Raw genomic sequence first — 20,151 nt, forward strand, 5'->3', positions numbered from 1 at the left:
ACTCATACCTTATATGTAAGAGTAGAAAATTTGGTAAACTTAATCGAATTTTAAATATTTATAACATTGAGTTAGATTCAAACTCAATTGCCACATTAAAGGTGTTTTTGTTTAAAACATTCACGCGGATGTGTAATGCACTCGTTTTGGTCCGATGGTGATTAGATCCCCTTCAGATTATCTTTAGATCACCTTCCTCCCCTTAGTATAGAATAGAATAGGTTATACAACAGTTATCATCTTAAAAAAAAAGTTAGATACAAACTCAAGTGATCAAGTAAACTAAACTAAAATTAGACCGGGATTGAGATCAAACTCAAGATTGAGTAGTGAAAGCCCTAATTAGTACTCCAATTATTAGGCCTGTCAACGGGTCGGGTCTAGACCCGGATCCGGACCGGATCCGTGAAATTATTGCGGGTATGGGTAGGGATTTAATTCCGTTTCCCGGATCCGGATCCGGATCCGTTTTGTCAAACAAAAAAACGGGTCGGATACGGAATATAGTATTCCGACCCGTATTAGACCCGGATCCGGATATAAATGAATTAATAATTTAAAAAATATATATTTATCAATATAATTTGATTAGGGTGATGTATTTTAATAAAGTTAATTTGATTTCTTTTCTTATTTGGTTTTTTCTTTGCATTAGTTAGAAATTAGTTTACAAATATATTTTTTTCTCATTTTTATTAGAAATTATAAATTTTGGTAAATTTGTTCGGGTAGACCCGGATCCGGATCCGGACCCGCCGGATCCGGATCCGGAACATAGGATAAAAGACCCGTCGGGTAAACGGGTCGGATCCGGATCCGGCATAGTAATTCGGGTCCGGGTCCGGAATAATGAATTCCGGCCCGGACCCGGCCCGTTGACAGCCCTACCAATTATGGCCACCAATAACAATAGGCAATCGACTCAGCTCCACTTTCGGTTACATGAGGTGAAAAGGGAAAATAAATGGAAAGGAACCAATTGGTTTAAGCCTTTAAGGTTTAGACATAGGAGTCTCCCTATAAAAAAATTAAAAAGAAATTATCCCATCATCGTAATTATTAACTGAATCAACTGTCACCAAAATCATATCTCTCCCTCCCATTTTCTCACTCTCCCACAAGGTGGAGGAGGAGAAGAAACGCGTATAAATGCACCGACACTCAAAGTCACTCTCCAAATAACAAGAAAGAAAGAGGAAAGGAAAGCCAAAATGGGATCTCTTCCACCCCTGCAATTCATCCCAAATCCCGATCCCAATTGCAAAGATCATCAACAAGAATTGATAAACCCTGATAACTTACTCAATCTCTTCAAAACCCAGCAAAAATACCTCAACCATTTCTTCCAAAACCTTGATCTTTCTCAGACCCTTTTGTTCACTCAAACGCTCCTCAATTCCACCGGCACCATTTTCTTCACCGGCGTCGGAAAGTCTGGATTCGTAGCTCAGAAGATCTCGCAGACCCTCGTTTCGCTCGGGATCAAGTCCGGATTTTTATCCCCTGTGGATGCGCTTCATGGGGACATCGGCATTTTGTCTTCGGCTGATGTTCTGGTTATGTTTAGCAAGAGCGGGAATACGGAGGAGTTGGTCAGGCTGGCGCCTTGCGCCAAGGCTAAAGGAGCGTATTTGATCTCGATTACGTCTCTGGAGCCCAATGCCTTGATGGATTTGTGTGATATGAATGTGAATTTGCCACTGGAGAGAGAATTGTGCCCGTTTGATTTGGCCCCTGTGACGTCGACCGCGATTCAGATGGTTTTTGGGGATACGGTGTCTATTGCTCTGATGGGTGCCAGGAATTTTAACAAAGAAATGTACGCTGCCAATCATCCAGCTGGAAGAATTGGGAAAAGCTTGATCTTTAAGGTATAAAAAGTTTTTAAATTTTTTTCTGGATTTTCTACATTGCAACGTTGACTAGGTTGGAAATTTTCTGTTGAAGTAACAAGATAGATAGAAGAACGTTTTGATGGGGAATTTCCCAATTTTGTGCTTCTTCTTGACGAGATTATGAGAATTTGGTGAGTAATTTTTGTTGGTTAAAGATAAAAGACAGTTAGTGTAGGTTGGGAAGTTTGAAGCAACTTTATTTTTTGTGTTCTACAGTGGGATTTTGTGAGCCTTCTTAATTTAATGTCCAGACTTTTTAAATTTTTTTTCGTGTGGCGACTATACAATGAATTATGTTCAGATGGGTGGTATTGAAGGTTGCATTGGTTTCACTGAAGGGATATTGTTGTGAATATATATGCTTGTCGGTTTGACATTGTGAAATGGTGAATTTCTTGTTTCATTGGCAATACTATATTCTATACTTGAACTTCGAGAATGGGGTTGAGTAGAACATTTATTAATAGTCTACTGCCAAAATATGCTAAACAGCTGATGAGCATAGAGCTTTAGCTTTTTAGCTCTGGCATAGGGGATTCAGGGAAGCAACTTTTATTGGTTTTGAAGGATTGCCTTTGACTTTTACCTCTTGACTAGATGGCTTTATTTGAATGGGATGATTTTTTTGCAGGTAAAGGATCTCATGAAGAAGAAGGAAGAACTTCCAGTTTGCAGGGAGGGGGATCTGATTATGGATCAACTAGTAGAGCTAACCAGCAAAGGATGTGGATGCCTTCTCGTTCTTGATAATGATTACCATTTGTTAGGTACTTTTACTGATGGTGATCTACGGCGCACATTGAAAGCTAGTGGTGAAGGAATCTTTAAGCTCACCGTGGGTGAAATGTGTAACAGGTAGTTTTATAGCTTTTGTGTGTATGGATATACATATGAAATTGAAATGTGCTAGATCCTTGTTACTTGAATCATCCACTTGTTTTTAAGGTGTTGCCTGGGTTAGGGGAAGGGAAGCAGTGGTTTGGGAGAATGTTTAGGTCCTTAGTTTAGCTTTACTAGGTTACTGGGAGAACGAGAAAAGAATTCGAGCTTACTGGCTAAAGCCACGCAATACTTTTAAAGTCCAGGAAAGCCAATAGACTAGTTCTTGGAATTATAACAACAAGCCAGTTAAACCACATGCATGCATTACCAAAAGAATTGCTTTCAGCAAGATTATATCCCTTTAAAACTGCAATGTATTGTTATTCACTGCAATCAATTTGGTAATCATTTTTGCCCTTCAAGTAAGCAGCCAAATGGATTCACTCTGCTGTAACAGCAGTTGAGGTTTTGATTTCAACCTGCTGTTCTCTTTATCTGTACCGAGTTAGATGGCATTTGAACTTCATGGCATCTGGCTAATTTTCTATATTCATATTGGTCTGGTTGTATTAAAACGTTTGCAATCTCACGTCATAGATTCTGGATTTGTTTGGTCATTGGCAGCTCCTGGATCACTGACACTCTTGCATAACTGACCTTATTTTTTACCCTCTCCCTTTTATTTGAGCCTCTTTGTGTTTGGTTTATTTGGCTATCTGCTGATGTGCCTTAAAATGTGGATGTGGAAAATGCGGTGGTGTTTTTTAAGATAAGAATAATGCATTTGCATGACCCTTTTCACATTTCAGGCGCCCAAGAACAATTGATCCCGATGCAATGGCAGTTGAAGCGATGAAGAAGATGGAATCTCCACCATCTGCAGTACAATTCTTGCCTGTAGTCAATCATGACAATATCTTGATCGGTATTGTCACCTTGCACGGATTGGTTTCAGCTGGGTTATGATTGGTTGCTTCACTTGTCCTCCTTCTCCTCCCCTCCCATTTGTTGTGCAATTTATAGCATCGTCATTCTTTGTATTCTTTTCCATTCCTCCGGGTGAGGTCGTGTATGATGAATCTGTCTGTCTATCAATTAATACTCTCTCAGTGCCATTGATGGATATCAAAATGTCCAGTCTTGTAGCAAATGAAGGCTGTGGATGTTAGTCTAGTTACCAGTTTCCATAGCTGAATAGTGTTGTAACAAGTGAAGAATATTGAAGTTCATGATTCTAAATTTCCAGCAAACTGGACTTCCTCTTTTTTATCGGATCAAAGACCACGCTCGGTTTAGGCATGATCAGGATGGAACTATAATGATTTCCACCTTCTAAACCTGGAATAGCTGCCTCTTCGAAGATGCCAGTTCGATCACGGTTGGCTTTCATCAGATCAGGTTGTCGGTGCCAACCATTGATTTTTTCCATTCTGGCATTATACTGGCAAACCGTGGTGGTCCTGGAATTGCTGGTTTTTATTTATTTGTTCGAAAAATATCCTGGTGTATTTTGATTTGTGCCTATTGCTCCAGCACTAATTGCAGAAAATGATAAGCTATACTGCATTTTGTTTTGTTCGAAACATATCCTGGCAAATAGCGGTGTAATCGGTCCTTAGTAGTGGCTCCACAAATGAGAAAGAATTAACCCACTAACTAGTCCTGATGCAATGACTTGGAAAGAATTAACCGGTAAAGGTGTCAAAAATTGCAATTGACAAATAAAGTGCAGTGTATGAGGTGAATGTGGTGTGTGCTAATAATGAATAATGAAATGCAAATGCTTCTTGCTTCGGTTGTTAATGAATTGTGACTGCATCCATTAACTTGTTTCATGTTTATGCCCTTTTGGTTTGCACCGAGAATGTGTAACTTTTGTGAAATGCTAAAACTTCAAAGTAAGGCAACAAAATGTCTCGCTGCACTGTTAGTTTATATATTATCTGTATATATATAAACGGGATTGGATGAATGTCACATTATCTAAATTTAAAAATTAAATTTTTTTTATATGTCATGTATCTAGACTCGCTGGCACGTAATGTGCCAATGTATAAAATATTTACCTTTTTTTTAATCCACTTCCTCCATCCTACTCCTACTTTCATAGTTATTTTTCTTTTTTCACACAGTTTGATTTTCATTTTTTTTATTTCATTGTCTTATCGTTCTCCAACGGCTGCATAGAGGTCACATGGTAAATTATCTTTTATCAAGTGGTTGATATTTTGTTTAACTAGTAGATTATTCATCTGAACTGCTTCCTTAGTTTTCTGGCGGTCACAATCAAGCATAATAGTTAAAAGCACAACAGCAGAGACCAGACAGTAAATTGAGAGGTCAAAAAAAAAACCACCAATGTATCCTCAATCCCCCACTGCTCACTGCTTCTCGTTGTTTCTCAGGTATCCGCTAGTTTCATTCTTCACCATTCAATCTCGTAGTAAAGTGGACCTGGAAACCGTGATGACTGGCCAGTGACTGTCATGGCACTGAAATTCAATGGTCAGCTTCTTCTTCCTTCGTATCCCAAATTCCCAACGACTGATCAATTGCCCATCAAAGTCTCTGCTTGTCATCCTCCATTTTCAGACCATATACATTCCCCCAACAAGGCAAAGAAGCCATTTTTGTTATCCAAAGTACTCTCACTAGCCATCGCTATAACCCTATCATCCTCCGAGTCTCCATCACCTTCCTTGGCTATCCCTGCTCTCAATGGTTCCCAGACTTCTCAGTCTCCTTTACTCCCGACAACTACTCCATTTTCTCAAGCCAAAAACTTGCCAATTGGGCTCGAAAACGGGTATTTCTGTTACAAATTTCTCAAGTTTTTGTTACTTCATTTATTGCATTAGAGAAATATGAATTGGTATTCCAATGTGGTTCAGTAGTTTCCTAGCAGTTGTTGAAAATTAGAAATGGGATCATCTCAAACACATGGTTGGTTATTTATTGGTATCGAATAATCTCACATGACCTACTATTCTGCAATTCGATTGTGTTTTATTGCTTTCTTTCACTTCAATTAGTGATGCTTCTAATTTCAACGTGATTGTTTTTTATCCTTATCCTTTCTTATTGCTCATTGGTAGTTTTGCTATCTTTTTCCCAGAAAAATCAGGCCTTGCCCCTCCATAAATCCAGGTTGTGTATCAACTAACCCCAACTCCGCTTCCTTTGCATTCCCATGGGTGATCCCTGAAAGTTCTTCACGAGATGCCATTAAGGTGTAGTGGTACATTCAAGGGATACGAAGTTCTGACTAAAGATTTGAGACACTTTGTACTTAAAGACTTGATTCTCTTTTACTGTTCTGTTTCTGATGGCAGCAATTAGAGGATGCAATTCTCATGACACAGAAGAATGTGAAGATCCAAAGCGTTGAAGACACTCCATATGGTAAGGCATATTCGAAGTTCTTTATTATATGATTCTGATATGGCCATATCAGAATCATATAATGAAGCCTTAAGATCATTTGACATGGTTTGAGTCTTTATTATCTGGAGGGAAGTGTTCTAGAAAGAGAAAAGGCGGATTATATAGTGATTTTTTTTCTTATTTTTGGTGTGAAATGGTGGAACTTTCACTGATCATGGGACATATCCAGGTAAATACCTGCAGGCTGAGGTTGATGGAGGATTCAGCCGCGATGTCTTGGAATTTTTAGTAAAAGGAGAAACAACTGTTACATATAGAGCTATGGCCACAAAGGTGACTTATGTTTACCCCTTCACTACAGCTTTTGGAGATTCTAAAGGACAAGAAGAAAGAATGAAGCAGATTGTACAGCGGCTAGGGTGGTATGCTCCAAATCTTGATTTTGAAGATTAGAATTCCACAGAGTGCATACATTATTGAATGACGGTTGAACCACAACGTATATAAATTCTTTAATTGGAACATTCAGTTAATATAAGGAAGCACTTTTTTTTTTTTTTTGGCTCTTTCAGTCTTGGGGTTAATTCTTTGAGTTTGATTCGCTTGATAGAAGCTCTTTTGGCTTGTTTCGAGTTTTGGGATGACACCTTCTTGAGTTTGATTTCATAGGCAAGCATTTCTTGCATCACTTGTAAATCATCGGTATATGATCATCGGTCTAAACAAATTCAACTTTCACTTTTAGCCATTCAATTAATGAAAACGTATGATTTTTCGATCAGAAAATGTATATTGTAATTAGTTGAATGACCATTTTGACTAAATAAAAAGGTTTAGTGGTAAAAGTAGAGAGTCCTAAATTGGTATAGCACTTGCAAAACTGGCAGTGAATCTCTACACTAACAACATGTGGCATGGAGGAAATGGAAGGCTGGTCATGGAGGAGCAGAAGCCTTTGCCAGGGAAAAAGGGGTTGAATGTTGAAACTACAGATTCGAGCCATTTCATCATTGATGCAACCGTGCTGAGGGATATATGCCCGTCATCTTCAGTTGCAACAACTTCCATTATTTTTTCAGAAGGGAACATTAACATAGTTGGATGAGTTATATAAAATTTGCAAAAGAAAGAGTTTAATAGTCTAGTCTGTGGCATACCCTTAAAAGAAGAAAAAAGGGGTTCAAAGTCTCGAAATCTTGTACACAACTGACCTTTTTTTTTTACCCTCCCATCCTTTTTCATGCCCTTTCTACCGTCAACTATCAAGCACACGACTGAAGTTAGATATGCATATAATTTTACTTCTTCTTGAACCATCAAACTTAAATTCGACCAAAGTAATACGCTGAATGGGCTGAAAGCCTTCCACAAAGGATCCTATAACAGATCCACTTAGCAACTTTTGGTCACAACTTTATCCGATTTGTGCATGCTAAGTTGCTAACACCTAAAGGTTGGAGTCTGGCAGAATATTATTATTATTTATTTTTAAAAACATCTCATGGTTTCTAATAGGACAAGCCTCAACTGGGCGTGATTTTCGAAGGATATAAAACCTAAAGGCATGGTTCACTTAATCTTACGAGTTTATTTAGTGCCCTCGACGCTACTAGCGGTGAGTGGCGTTGTTTGGGATGATTAATGGACAATAATATTGCCTCCCACTACTTGTCATTATACGTGGTTTGCTATTTTAAGTGGCTTAAATTCATATGGGTGTGTAGTGCACCCGTCTGATTCGATAGTGATTTAGTTTCCGTCGATTTTTCAATAGGTTCAGTTGGACCCTTCCATTTAGAATAAGTTAGAATAGGAGTAGGTGTAGGTGTAGAATAAATAAGTGCCGATTGACAAAAAAAAAAATTAACGGACGGCAACGGCCTTACCCTGTTTCAACCGAACATGGAAAGAAAGCGTGATTCCAACTCTGTCAAAAATTACGCCTTCGAATAAAAGTCCTTTTAGATTTTTTTAACCACATATATAACACAATTAACTAGTGGTTTGAGCGGAGAAGACTGGTGGATTAAGTGGTCAGTCAAATTCGACTGGGCGTTCCTCCGCCGTCCTCCGCCGTTATCCCAAGCAATATGTCTCCATTGGCCGCAGCCACTAGCTTCCATGGCCTCCCCTTCCCTGAATTCCCTCAATACCCCTCTCTTCCCCGTCATCACCTTCTCTTCCCTAAACCACCCTTTTCCCCTCTCTCCCACCCCACAGTAAGCCTACTTTTCACACACACACACACACACTCGAAAACATGCACTTTAGTTTGTTTGCCTATAATTCAGTGTTACATGAAAAGATGTTTCCTGCAGACATTTCTGAAGTTCCGGCTGGTTCAGCATTATCAAACAAGGCTTTTCATTCGCCGTCCTCAGTACTCAATTACAACAAAACCGCAAGGTATTTCAGAAAAATAAGAAAAGAAGAGACATTTTCTTTGTAGTTTCCTCTGATTAATTTTTTAATATTGCATGCTGCATTGAAGAAAATGCTGGAAAAAAATTGTTGGTTTGTTTTCCTGTTACAGAATTTAGTGATAGTACCTATGATCGAGAGCTTCGGTACGTGCTTGAGCTTGCTACAGACGCTGAATTATATGAGCTTGAGCAAATTTTATTTGGTACAAGGTGCTTTTTGTTTTCTTGTTTTGCATATTTCCTTTTTGTACTGTTTTGTTATTGTTTCATTGAGCAGAAGTGTGTGATTGGAGGATGTGTTAAATTTTTGTTTTTGGTTTTGGGGGCTCAATTTTGAGTGTGTTTGCAGTTATTTTAGTCCGTTATTGAAGTCGATTGCAAAAAAGGAAGATATTGATTACTTTATGATTGGAGTGGACCCGGAGGAAAGAGATGAGTATATATCCATGTTGGAGAAGAGATTCTTGTACCTTGCTGCCGATGCGCGCTCTGTTTTGAGGTTACTTTTTAACCTTGCTAGTTGTGGTTAATGAAAATTGACTTTATAATAATGTTGTTAAATTTTTAGGAATGTGAATTTCTGTGCAATAAAGTGATTAAGCTTCGTTATTCAGTAAGTTCTCTGCTGAAATTTACTCCAACTGTTGTAATAAGCTAAGCAAAATAAGTTCTAAGTTGGGTTTTATAAAGTTGATGAACATCATAATCCCACCCTCCCTCCCTCTCTCATGTTGGACTATTCTGTTTAAATGAATAGAAGAATGAAATTTGCACGTGTATTTTTGTTTTTAGGCAAATGTTCAGTGAATGCTTATTTTCATTTGGTATTGTGAGGCCAAAATTTTGTAATGCAACCAAGTGAATTCAACCGTTTGCTGTTGCTTAATATTGAATGCTTGATACCTATAGGTTTATTCAGTGTTCTTTGGTGGAGTATGTACTGTAGTCTGGCATCATTTTTTGGTGAACTCGTGCTTCTTTGGTAATGAAGCCTGTAATCATTGCCGATCAAATTCTGTTTTCTTCTTTTCTTCTTTTTTCCTTTTTTTTTTCTCCCCAAGAGGTTTACTGGATGTCATGTTGAGCTCCTTTGAGTGACTCGAATTGGCTTGTGCTGCTGTAGGGGTTGGAGGCCTTCCTATAGGAACATACTTCTTGGAGTGAGGAAAAAGTTAAATATACCTTGTTCATCTAAATTGGCTACCGAGGATCTGGAAGCAGAGATTTTTCTTCACATGCTGCAAGACTATTCAGGGTATATAATGTGGTGCAGTTCTTTTATGCTTGCAGTTTTCAATCAACTTTCTGAGCAGATAATATAGTTCTCAGCTGATGGGACATTATTTGAACAAGCATACTTCACTCACAGTCTGCTATGGAACTTGTGGCAAGAAATTTTTTGCTGACTTCTATTCTTCTTCTTCGTTGCTTTGTAAATTCTTGTTTTGGAATGTGCCGGCTGTTCGCATCATTGCTGGCTATTAGATTTTCTGCAGAAGACTTTGATGGATAGATGCTTGTATCCTGGCAATGAAATTTAAGCCCATAAAGTACAGTGGTCTAGTTATTGGGCCTAATTACTCTAAAGCTTCTTCTCAGCCCAATATAATCTCAATACCTATATAGTTCTTAATGTTCATAATTCATGATATACGTAAAAACTCATCAGTTGAGTCTATGGCTGATAAAATTCAGAGCGGTGGATATCAGAGTTCATTTAGGAGTTGAACTGAACTGATGATTTTACTAGTAATGAGATGATGCCTTAGCCATTCAGCCATGGACATTTTTGTGGTTGAAACTATAAGAATAGGAGCTGAAATCCTGTACTGATAGCTAAGACTAAACAAAAATGAACCTTTTCTATTAGAACATATCTGTGTGTCAATTTCTGAGCCTCCGGCTGATGAAATTTTATCGATCATAAAGAAGTTATTGACAAAATATGTTCCAGACATCGTGCATTCATAGTTTCGTTTTCTCCTCGGTGTCAAAAGCTGTGGATCAAACTGGAATTCTTTTTTCTTTCTTCTTTTGAAGCATCTAGTGATTAAAATCATCTCAAGAACTAAATTCTCTTTTTCTCTCTCTAGTCTTCTCCTCTAGAAAGCAACATCTAGTTCACAATGTTATCATAAATTCCCAAGATGTAATCTGGTACAAGATTTTGAGAAATTAATCACATTTGGTTAAGAGTTGGATGAAAATTAATTTATTGCCTTGCTGGTGGGACTTTAAGTGTTTGACTTATGCACATGTTATATAATCTAATGAGATTGAAGTCCTGCAAGTAATCAATAAGTGTCTAATAATGCTTTTCTAGTTGTAAACAACAGATTTTCTTGTTTTTCCGCATCTGCAGTGAAATAAAACTATGAACACATAATTTTCTTCATATCCTCGAGATCACTATAGCATTTTTAATTACTGACATATACCAATGATTTACTTGTGGCTTTATATAGACAAGCATCTGGCAGCTTAAATGGGTCACAGGAAAATGTGAAAAATTCTGATGGCAATGGTACTTTAGAACATGGACTCAGTCAGTGGAAGGTCCAAACAGCTACTGCTTTAAGGGATGGGGCTGCGGATCTCAGATCAATGATATTGAAGGTTTTTGCTACTTGCATTAATTTGTACTTGGTTTTCTTAATGATCATTTTCCATGTATAGTTCTTAATTTGATTGTAATATTAGGGTGGCGGGGTGCTCACACTGGGCAAATTGTATGAGCTGGTGAGATTTAGTCCTAGGTTGTTTGCTGCAAATTTTTTTATCATTTGTTACCATGAGGTAGCTCATTGTTGTAGCTAGCAAAAGGATTATCTGGAAAGATGTTCCAGGAAGCTGCCAAGTATCAGCTGAAGAATGAATTGATTAAAGAGGTATTATGCTTTACTGATATTGAACAGCTTCGGATTTTGTGCTGGAATAGACACCAAAAACTGTTTCATTCTCTAAAAGCTCCTCAATATTTTGTTCCACATAAAATTTAGCATACCAAGTATATTTTACCTGTGCTGCATAAGTTGATATTGGGATCTAAAAAGATTTGCATACTACTTAAATTGTTGATGACTGTTTCTGCAGTCAAAATTTTAGTCTGTCACTTTCTTTTGGAGTATAAAGGCACATCTAATTTTACAAACTGTTAACAACTGGAGTAGTAGGCTACAAATACTTGATTGACCACCTAATATTGAGTTACTGACGTTTATGAAATAACTGGTTAATGGCTGGATTAACAAGAGACATTTTATCCAACTAAAGAAATGTATGTGATGCTATCCTTTACCTGGTGATTGTGTTATGATTTGTCAGGACAAAGGTTGGATTGCTATAATCTTTCAGCTCTTGAGAAAGAGGGCCTATAATATTTTGGTATTCTTACCAGAGTATACGCTGTTGCTAGACACATTTTTTTGTTGCTTACTCTTGTGTTGGGGACAGTATGTGTGCTACCTAGCTTGAGGACATGCAAAAAAGTGGCCTAATTGGTTTGCTAACTGGGTGCCTTTGTTAATATTTTGCAGCTTGCTGTCTCATCATCTTTTATATGTATAAGTGGTGATTGATAGTTCTGAAGTCTTTGCCAAGATGTATGAAAGTTACCTCGTGTACTTGGGTGACATCATCCTTGTGATAAAATTGGGAAAAAATTGAGGAAAAGGAAGTTGTGCTGTTTAGCATTTCAATTATGATTGAATGGATCTCATTTTGTAAGATTGCTGGCTTAAACTGACCAAGGTTCCTGAAAAATGTTGGTTTCCAGGGGGCAAAGTTGGCAGCTGTCAATCTTGAATCCAGAGCGGCTTTGCATGCTGCAAAGCAGGTAAAGGTGTCATACCAACTCTCTGACTAATTAAACAATGCTTCAAATGGCTGATAACTAGCTGCACCATTTGGGTGGTATATCTGGAAATGATGTAGGATCACCAGATCATACACAATTTATACCTATAGAGATTGTTGATAGACCATTAGGTTGGACAAGTAATACCTGTACTGCTTGTTGAAATATTGCGAATATTACATAGAATGAAATGGTTCCCTTGTGTCTGTCTCTCTCTCATCATACACAAAAGCATCCTTCAATTACTTACTTCTGGCAAGTAGGAACCCTCGGAAAATGGTCTGCGGATGTAAGTGCATATGAAGGCTCCGGTCTTTTAGCTCTGATGAGTATGAATTTGTTATCTCTACAAATAAACACAATAAATTTTAACAATTTGATGCACCATATGATCTCCATTTGTAAATTCAACTCATATGCAGTAATCTGAGGTTTGAATTACAGAAAGTGATTTTGGCTACCGTAGGAATGCCAGTAATATGATGTTTTCATTCTAAAGTTTCCCTTTGTGATTGTTGACAGAGTGTAGCAGGTGCAGCCTCCCGATATCTGGGGATTAGGAGTATGATGACACTTTTGGGCCCAATGTAATATCTCTTTTTAACTGGGAGAATTTGTTACCTTTGTGTTGATTGCAAACATATTTTGTCTGCATTTTTGCATTATTGATTTTGTGCATCCAAATCCTTCAAACTTCAACATCTGGCCTGAGGCTATTCTTTCAAATTGCTTATTTTACCGTGTGATAGTGGGGTATCCATTGTGTTGCTAAACATCTTGCCCCGAGAAGAAAATTAAGGCATAGCTAAAATAATTAGAATTCTGATATGCCAAGTTTCACCAGAAAGTACCTTTCAGTCTGATTTTATAGCCTTCAAAGTGATAAAAAAAATGGAGAGAGAGGGTAATGTTCTTCTTCACAATTTCTACAGACAATACAAGATTCATGATGTGATGACAAATGGTAGTTATTGTACTGATGATACCAGTGCTAACATCTGAGTGTTTCTTGTGGATACAAAACAACAAACCAAATGAGAGGAATGTTCTTCTCACAGTAAGGCTGCCAAAGCATCTCGAAAGGTGCAAAGAATTATGTTACTCTGTTTTACAGGAAGTTACATTTGTAATCAGGTATGAGAAAGCGGTAGAGCTCTTGGATATAGATCCAGCATCTAGAATTATTTCCTCTTATGCGAATGACTAATTGCATCTTGTTAACTAATTTAGGCTTCCTTTGAGGCGTGCATGTTTTGAGGATGATTATTGTATTATGTGGGTTTTTTCTTGTCCTTGTTTATGATGTAGGCTGCGCAATATAGAAACTATTTACAGTCATGACGAGTAAGTCCAGCAGAATCAGGAAACAACTACTACCAGAAAAATAAGGGAGCAGACCAAGTAACGAGAAATTTTTAGCTGTGTTTAGAGAAATCATAAGTTTGAAAGGGGTAGTTGAAAGCTGAAACAAATGAAAAAAATGATTTAACAAGAAATATGAGAGGGTGTGAAGTTGAAGTTTAGAAAATTTTTCAAAATAATTAGCTTTTAAAGCTTTGGTCCTCAGTTTCTAGCATCTGTTATGCAGATTGTGCTTGACTTCTGCTTAAACTATGATTTCTGCAGGCTCTGGGGAACTTTTCTCGCAGATGTTGTCGTTCAAATGCTCGGAACTGATTATGCTAGAATCCTGCGGGCCATCTATGCATTAGCACAGGTATTCTGTCGCCATGCCTGCATATCCTAAGTCATTTAGATTCATAGTACATGATGGTTCAAATTAGAAGCATGGGAATAATCATCAGTAAGCTGTTTTCTTGAGTCAATATTACCTAACCTTGAATCTCTACAAGTCATGTGTTATCTTTCCTGCATTCCCACAAATTTAATACAAGTGAAAGTTGTAGTTAATGTACTTAGATTGAGTTCTTCTTGCATTATTTTGTTGAATTAAGACTTTACAGAGAATTATATTTTGATTTGATTTTTAGGATAAAAGGAACTTTGATTTTGACATGTTGTGTCAAACTGGAAGTTAGTCTTCGAGTGTCTTTTATTTTGAGATTGTGGTTTAAGTCCCAATGGAAGGTTTATCGAATAAGGTTTTACATGCATTTGATCTGCTGTTTTGATATGTCCTCTTTTCAATGATTGGCTTCAGATTCGCATCCTCCACACCAAATAGGTATCCACATGATATTAACTGAGAGCGGCCTGTGAAAATCGTACAGCACGTCTTGTCAGAACTGGCATCTTGTTTTGCTTCACGTTGGATTCCACCAAGGTATTTGCTGAAAAGTTATCCGCAGGTTACAACTGGGAAGGTGGTTCCACTATTTAATCGGGCTATTGTATATAGCACACATAGACAGCTCTAGTTTCGTTCTTCAGAAATTTTTGATAGGAGAAGCTGGTTGTATATATCTTGTTCGACTGCAGGACTGCTTTGACTGCATTATCTTAGTTAAGGCACTCACTTTGCCTAATATGAGTACTTCTGCAAGATATTATTATTCCAAGTTCTGTTACTTCCTTTGTCCCAAAATTTCGAGGATAGTTGTCTTTTGCTTCTTTTTTCCTCCTTGATTAATGTATGTTGTCTTCTGTAGATGTACTTTCCGAGAGCGATGCGCAGTATTCTGTGTCATTACTTTCTGTAGCAGTACCCTCTGCAAGATGTTGAACACTAAGCAAAGCTGGGAGTTTAGGACTCCTACATCCTTACTTGATCAGCAAAATTTATGTTTTATAGCCGCATCTTGCCTTCTCTAGTTGCTATAATTGAATTGTGCCACGCGATGAGGTATAGGTTTGTCTCTGCTTGGTTTAAGTTAGATGAGAATCATATGTTGTAAGAGTTGCTGTAGAAGTTACTACGAATCAGTTATATCATCTTGTTGGAATCTCTCAGAAACCATTACAATGTTGAGTTGGGTTGTTTCTCTCTTTAGATTCAAAGTACCCCAACTGAGCAGGAATTTGCCTAACAAAACCCAGTCGATCACCAAACAAAATACGTACTTCTAAATAACACAACTACTAAAAACTTGACTCCAATAAAACTAGTGAGTAAATAAATAAGTACTTGTAATCTTGATTTATTTTACAAACAACGATAAATTCAGATGTCGCCATCCCAAAGTTCCTCGACCGATTTGTATGGCCCGGTTGGATGAACAAACACTTCCCCAGCAAAGCCTCTCCGCTGAGGAATCTGCAGAATTTGATCCATTTCTTCCTTGGTGAGTTCCCAATCAAATATTTGGAGGTTTTGTTTCATCCTTTCCTTGTTGAAGCTCTTCACAACAAAGCTTGCTCCTTGCTGATATATCCATCGCAAAGCAACCTGTTTACAACATTAACATGATCAGATAAATAAATGTCCATGCTAGTGAATCATATATTGTGTGTAAATCTGAGAAATGAAAAGACAAATCCTATATATATATGTATATATCTATAGACATTTTAATGTTCTTTATATTCACCACTAAAAATTTCATTTTTAGTAAATGTGATGAGAATTGAGGACCTGTGCCACGGACTTGCTTTTTGAGGCAGCAATATCTTTGATCACTGGATTCTCCATGACTGCATTGTTGCCCCAAAGACCACCATAGGATGCAAGAGGAGACCAAGCACATATACGAATCCCTCTCTCTTTTGCAAATGGCACCAATTTTCTCTGCTGCCAACCAACATTCATCTCCACCTGAAAAACTTTTAATCTCATTCTATCATCCATATCCATTCCAATATAGTAGCTGATCAACCCTTTATATTTATGTAAAATGCCCTTATTGGTTATAGGTTGGGGTTCAATTCTCCTACCGTGTAATTAAAAAAATTCTGAAGGTATAGCAACGCACCCCTCTGATGTAGATGAGATGAACCGTTTCCTCTAACCTTCTATATAATCTAGTTGGGTTACTTTGTGAAAGTAGAGTTGTTCTGATTTTGTGTCCCTTAGTATAGTCTAGGAGTAGGAGCAATTGTAGAATCTATCGTGTCTCTTAGTATAGCTTGGGAATACAGTAAGTGTATAATTTATCGTGTCAAAAAAAAAATTAAGAAGTTATTGCAAAGCTATCCTTTTTTGGTAGAACATATTATAAAGGTTTTCTCAAATGAAAAAGAAACAAAGACATTAGAGTACATGGTGGGTTCAATTACCTTTTTTAGCTATGAAACATAATATTCAAGAGGGTTTTAAAAGAAAGTAAAAAAAAAAAAAGAAGAAGAGAAATTCTAGGCTTGATACCACGACCACTATCAAATCACTGAATTGTTTCCAATACTCAATTTAGCTGGTAAACTACGAAAATTTCGAGTTCAGAGTCTCAAAACTTGCCATTTATCTTGAATCCAACCATTTTTTTTTTTTTTCAATAGAAGAAAGAAATGTTACCTGATTCACTGCTGGGGGGATGGTAGCAATTTCTAGAAGTTTACAGATTTTCTCACGAGTGAAGTTGCTCAGACCGATGGACTTTGTCAAACCTAATTTGGTGCATTCTTCCATGGCCTGCCACGTTCCATGGATATCAAAAGGGAGAATTTCATCTTTGGCGAAATTGAACTTCTCAGCACCGTGCTTTACCCTCACTGGCCAGTGAACCAAATAAAGATCCAAATACTCTAGCCCCAACTTCCTACCGAAGTAGAGTTATTCCAAACTAGAGTGAATCAATAATGTATTAGAAAAACAAATTCTCAGTGAACAAATTGAAGAAACAATAATGATATCAAGAAAAAAAAAATTGAAGAAACAAGCTTATTCTATGGTACTGTCCAATGGCGAAGTCAGGACCTTTGTTCAGGGATGCAATAATTTTAGTTTCAACTCACAATACATGATTTGTGAGTTTTTGTGACAACTAAGTATTTGTCACCACTTTAATAGACATGCACCAGTTTCTTCAATATTGCAAAACTTATAAAAAAAAAATACTAAATTGATACAGCTTGTGATTTATGATGTGCAACAGTTATCATATCATGTCCTCAAAAGTATGTATAAGGTTACAAGATATACATTCACACACACACACACAGGAAAATTTAATGTAAGGATATTTTAGGAAAATAGTAGGTTAGATTTATTTTTTTTCTAATAAAGTTAACTAATTTTTCTTAAAATGTGTAAAAATAAAAACAAGATCATCAAAGTGGAACGGATTGAGTACTATTACATTAAAACTGCACGAGTTTACACTAATTGTCTTAAAAATTACATCAATTAGACCGAACATTGCTGGAGAGACCCCATTACCGATAGTGCCATCTATCTGTTGAGAGATTTCATTAATGCCGAGCAGCAAATAATAGTGGGGCAATGTGCATCCTCGTTTGCAGTCAAGTAACAAATATGGTTGAGACTGATCTATCCTATTCACTTCACCACAAAATTCCATAATTAATTAGTATGTTTGACTTGATAAATTACTTGGCTTTATATCCTAACCTACTACACGTTGTATTATTTGGAGAGGTGATGACATCTATATCAAAGACGGGTTGCTGTAGTAGTTGTTGACCGATAATAGTATCCCAATTTGGGGAGAAACAGAAGGGGGAAAAATGACGGGACAGCAAGATATATAGATATACATAGGAAAACCTGGACTGATACAAGGAATTAATCAGGCAGGACAAGCCAAGGGTCATGGCCAGTATATAATAAAGAACATGTAAAATATTTATATGCACGCACACATCTATGCATGAGTATACCTATTTAAGAAGTATCAAATTTAACCAAAAAATGAAGAAAGATGAACGTTCAAATTGTAATAAATGTGGAAAGTACCCAAGAGTTTGTTTGAGGGCAGGCAGAACAAGGTCATGATCAGCATCAGTACACCAAAGTTTAGAAGTGATGAACAATTCATCCCTGCTCTTAATTAATCCAATCTCTAGTGCTTTAGCCACAGCTCTACCAAGGGCCTCCTCTGTGCCATAGCATGCTGCTGTATCGAAATGCCTGTATCCAATCTCCATTGCATCAATAAAAGTTGATACTAATTGCTCTAATGGTGGCAAAGGATGTGCGGCACATCCTAAGCCCACCACTGGCATTTTGTGGCCTGAATTTAACACTACTATTTCAGGGATTTTTTGTTCAACTTTTTCCATTGTCTCTGGCATGATTTTACCAATGGAAATCAATGGAGAAAGATGCAAGAACTTTATGCAAGAAGTTTCTATCTAGTCAATTATCTTATCTCATCTCCACTTGATGAAAAAGGAGTGTTCGAAAGTGGGGTTGCTGCGGACTAGTGATTGGTGTTGATAAAAGGTCTCTCGTACATCATCGATAGCATACATGTCATGAATTGTTGATTCATACTTATCTTGATAAATGGTGATTGGCACGCATTGGGCAAAGAAAGAAAGAAAGAAAGAAATCCAACCACCACGAAATTGGCAAATGATACTTTTGACATTTTGGAAAAGTCCAAGAACGAGGGGGAATTAATGAAGGACCACTAGCAAACGTATACTACTAGTCTCCTACTTCCATTTGTTTGCTTCGAGCCTGGAAATCAATTGCGAATCAATTACTACCATGTTTTAGCTTCGAGACAAGTAAATAAGAATCAATGGCAGTTGATATCATGGAGAATTGTGCGAAACGATCAGCATCAATAACATTTACAAGTGACAACAATTCATCCCTGCTCTTAATTAATCCAATCTCCAATGCTTTAGCCACAGCTTTGCCAAAAGCTACCTCGGTGCCATAACAAGCTGCTGTATCAAACTGCCTGTACCCAATTTCCATTGCATCATTAAAAGTTGATACTAATTGGTCGAATGGTGGCGAAGGATGTGCGGCACATCCTAAGCCCACCACTGGCATTTTGTGGCCTGAGTTTAACACTACTATTTCTGGGGTGTCTCGTTCAACTTTTTCCATTGTTTCTGACATAATTGTCTAATGAAAGCTAATGGAGAAATATACAAGAAGTTATAGAAGAAATTTCTGTCAAAAGGCAGTTACCTTCAATTGATGAAAAGAGGGTTGTGGAGAAGTGGGGTTCCTGAAGGTTTCTTATATATAGATAGTATAGTAACATCATAAATTCATTCGTACTCACCTTCATTGATTGTTATTGGCACTCACTGGGCAAATAAGGAAAGAAAATCAACAACCAAATAGTTATTTTTTTTTTGTCTAACGGCAACATCTACTTTACTTTTACTTCTACTCCTATTCTAACCTATACTAACAACAAAATAGTTAGAAAATGAAAATATGACACTTGGAGAAAAGGGTAACAATAAGAAGGAAATAAAGGACAATATCAATTACCTGAAAAAAAGGACCGCTACGAATTAAAAAAAAAGTATACTACTAGTACTAGTCCTTTTTTTTTGAGTCAACAACCTGTGTTTGAAACTTGGACCGGACTGATCGGTTCAATCGGTTGAATCGAGAATCAGATAGGCATTCAATCCGAGTTGTCTTAAAAAATCATCAAACAAAAATTCGGTCAAATTCGATCAAAAATCGGGTTTGACCGGAAACCAGAAGAACAGCTTGGAACCGGGTTTTTTTCTATCTTTTCCTTTTTTTTTTTATCTTTTTTGTTTTCCTTTTTTGATTCTTTCTTTTAACTACTCTCACAATCTCTTTACATATCCTACCATAAATCTCTCTCAAACAACTCCAATGGAAGATCTAAGTTAAAAAATTATAGATCATAAAAAAAAGAAAGTAAAAAAATTCACCTAGAAATATTTTATCAATTTTATGATTTGACCCCTA

The 20,151-nt window shown here is 37.1% G+C and overlaps 5 protein-coding genes across 11 annotated transcripts; 3 read left to right on the top strand and 2 right to left on the bottom strand.

Annotated features, from left to right (window-relative positions):
- The first annotated feature begins 1,082 nt into the window (after positions 1 to 1,082).
- LOC113742345 (probable arabinose 5-phosphate isomerase) lies at positions 1,083 to 3,982 on the top strand. Its single transcript, XM_027270175.2, has 3 exons — positions 1,083 to 1,871; positions 2,527 to 2,750; positions 3,527 to 3,982. The coding sequence occupies exons 1-3, from the start codon at positions 1,212 to 1,214 to the stop codon at positions 3,681 to 3,683; spliced, it is 1,041 nt and encodes a 346-aa protein (XP_027125976.1). The 5' UTR covers positions 1,083 to 1,211; the 3' UTR covers positions 3,684 to 3,982.
- Positions 3,983 to 5,062: 1,080 nt separating this feature from the next.
- LOC113741797 (thylakoid lumenal 17.9 kDa protein, chloroplastic-like) lies at positions 5,063 to 7,388 on the top strand. Of its 2 annotated transcripts, XM_027269424.2 has the most exons (5): positions 5,063 to 5,523; positions 5,833 to 5,947; positions 6,050 to 6,119; positions 6,331 to 6,523; positions 6,989 to 7,388. In XM_027269424.2, the coding sequence occupies exons 1-5, from the start codon at positions 5,204 to 5,206 to the stop codon at positions 7,002 to 7,004; spliced, it is 714 nt and encodes a 237-aa protein (XP_027125225.1). In that variant the 5' UTR covers positions 5,063 to 5,203; the 3' UTR covers positions 7,005 to 7,388. The 2 variants fall into 2 exon arrangements, with proteins under 2 accessions (XP_027125225.1, XP_027125224.1); XM_027269423.2 differs by lacking the exon at positions 6,989 to 7,388 and having other exon boundaries at positions 6,331 to 6,661.
- Positions 7,389 to 8,092: 704 nt separating this feature from the next.
- LOC113742114 (uncharacterized) lies at positions 8,093 to 14,908 on the top strand. 6 transcript variants are annotated; one of them, XR_003460797.2, is made up of 13 exons: positions 8,093 to 8,320; positions 8,420 to 8,507; positions 8,635 to 8,734; positions 8,874 to 9,023; positions 9,648 to 9,779; positions 10,990 to 11,140; positions 11,225 to 11,263; positions 11,338 to 11,412; positions 12,300 to 12,365; positions 12,903 to 12,967; positions 13,313 to 13,514; positions 14,007 to 14,097; positions 14,542 to 14,908. XR_003460797.2 is itself a non-coding variant. In XM_027269827.2 (12 exons), the coding sequence occupies exons 1-12, from the start codon at positions 8,192 to 8,194 to the stop codon at positions 14,563 to 14,565; spliced, it is 1,110 nt and encodes a 369-aa protein (XP_027125628.1). In that variant the 5' UTR covers positions 8,093 to 8,191; the 3' UTR covers positions 14,566 to 14,908. The 6 variants fall into 6 exon arrangements, 3 of the variants coding, with proteins under 3 accessions (XP_027125628.1, XP_027125630.1, XP_027125629.1); XR_011813549.1 differs by having other exon boundaries at positions 13,313 to 13,463; XR_003460798.2 differs by having other exon boundaries at positions 12,300 to 12,359.
- A 342-nt stretch (positions 14,909 to 15,250) lies between these two features.
- Positions 15,251 to 18,739, bottom strand: LOC113742117 (protein REDOX 2). Its single transcript, XM_027269833.2, has 4 exons — positions 18,190 to 18,739; positions 16,789 to 17,032; positions 15,913 to 16,092; positions 15,251 to 15,726 (listed from the first exon to the last, which is right to left on the bottom strand). The coding sequence occupies exons 1-4, from the start codon at positions 18,525 to 18,527 to the stop codon at positions 15,502 to 15,504; spliced, it is 987 nt and encodes a 328-aa protein (XP_027125634.2). The 5' UTR covers positions 18,528 to 18,739; the 3' UTR covers positions 15,251 to 15,501.
- A 197-nt stretch (positions 18,740 to 18,936) lies between these two features.
- On the bottom strand, positions 18,937 to 19,299 carry LOC113740673 (protein REDOX 2-like). Its single transcript, XM_027268209.1, has one exon. The coding sequence runs from the start codon at positions 19,297 to 19,299 to the stop codon at positions 18,937 to 18,939; it is 363 nt and encodes a 120-aa protein (XP_027124010.1).
- Between the last annotated feature and the right edge of the window lie 852 nt (positions 19,300 to 20,151).

Source organism: Coffea arabica, chromosome 4e (assembly GCF_036785885.1).
Source record: "Coffea arabica cultivar ET-39 chromosome 4e, Coffea Arabica ET-39 HiFi, whole genome shotgun sequence".
Lineage (NCBI taxonomy): Eukaryota > Viridiplantae > Streptophyta > Magnoliopsida > Gentianales > Rubiaceae > Coffea > Coffea arabica.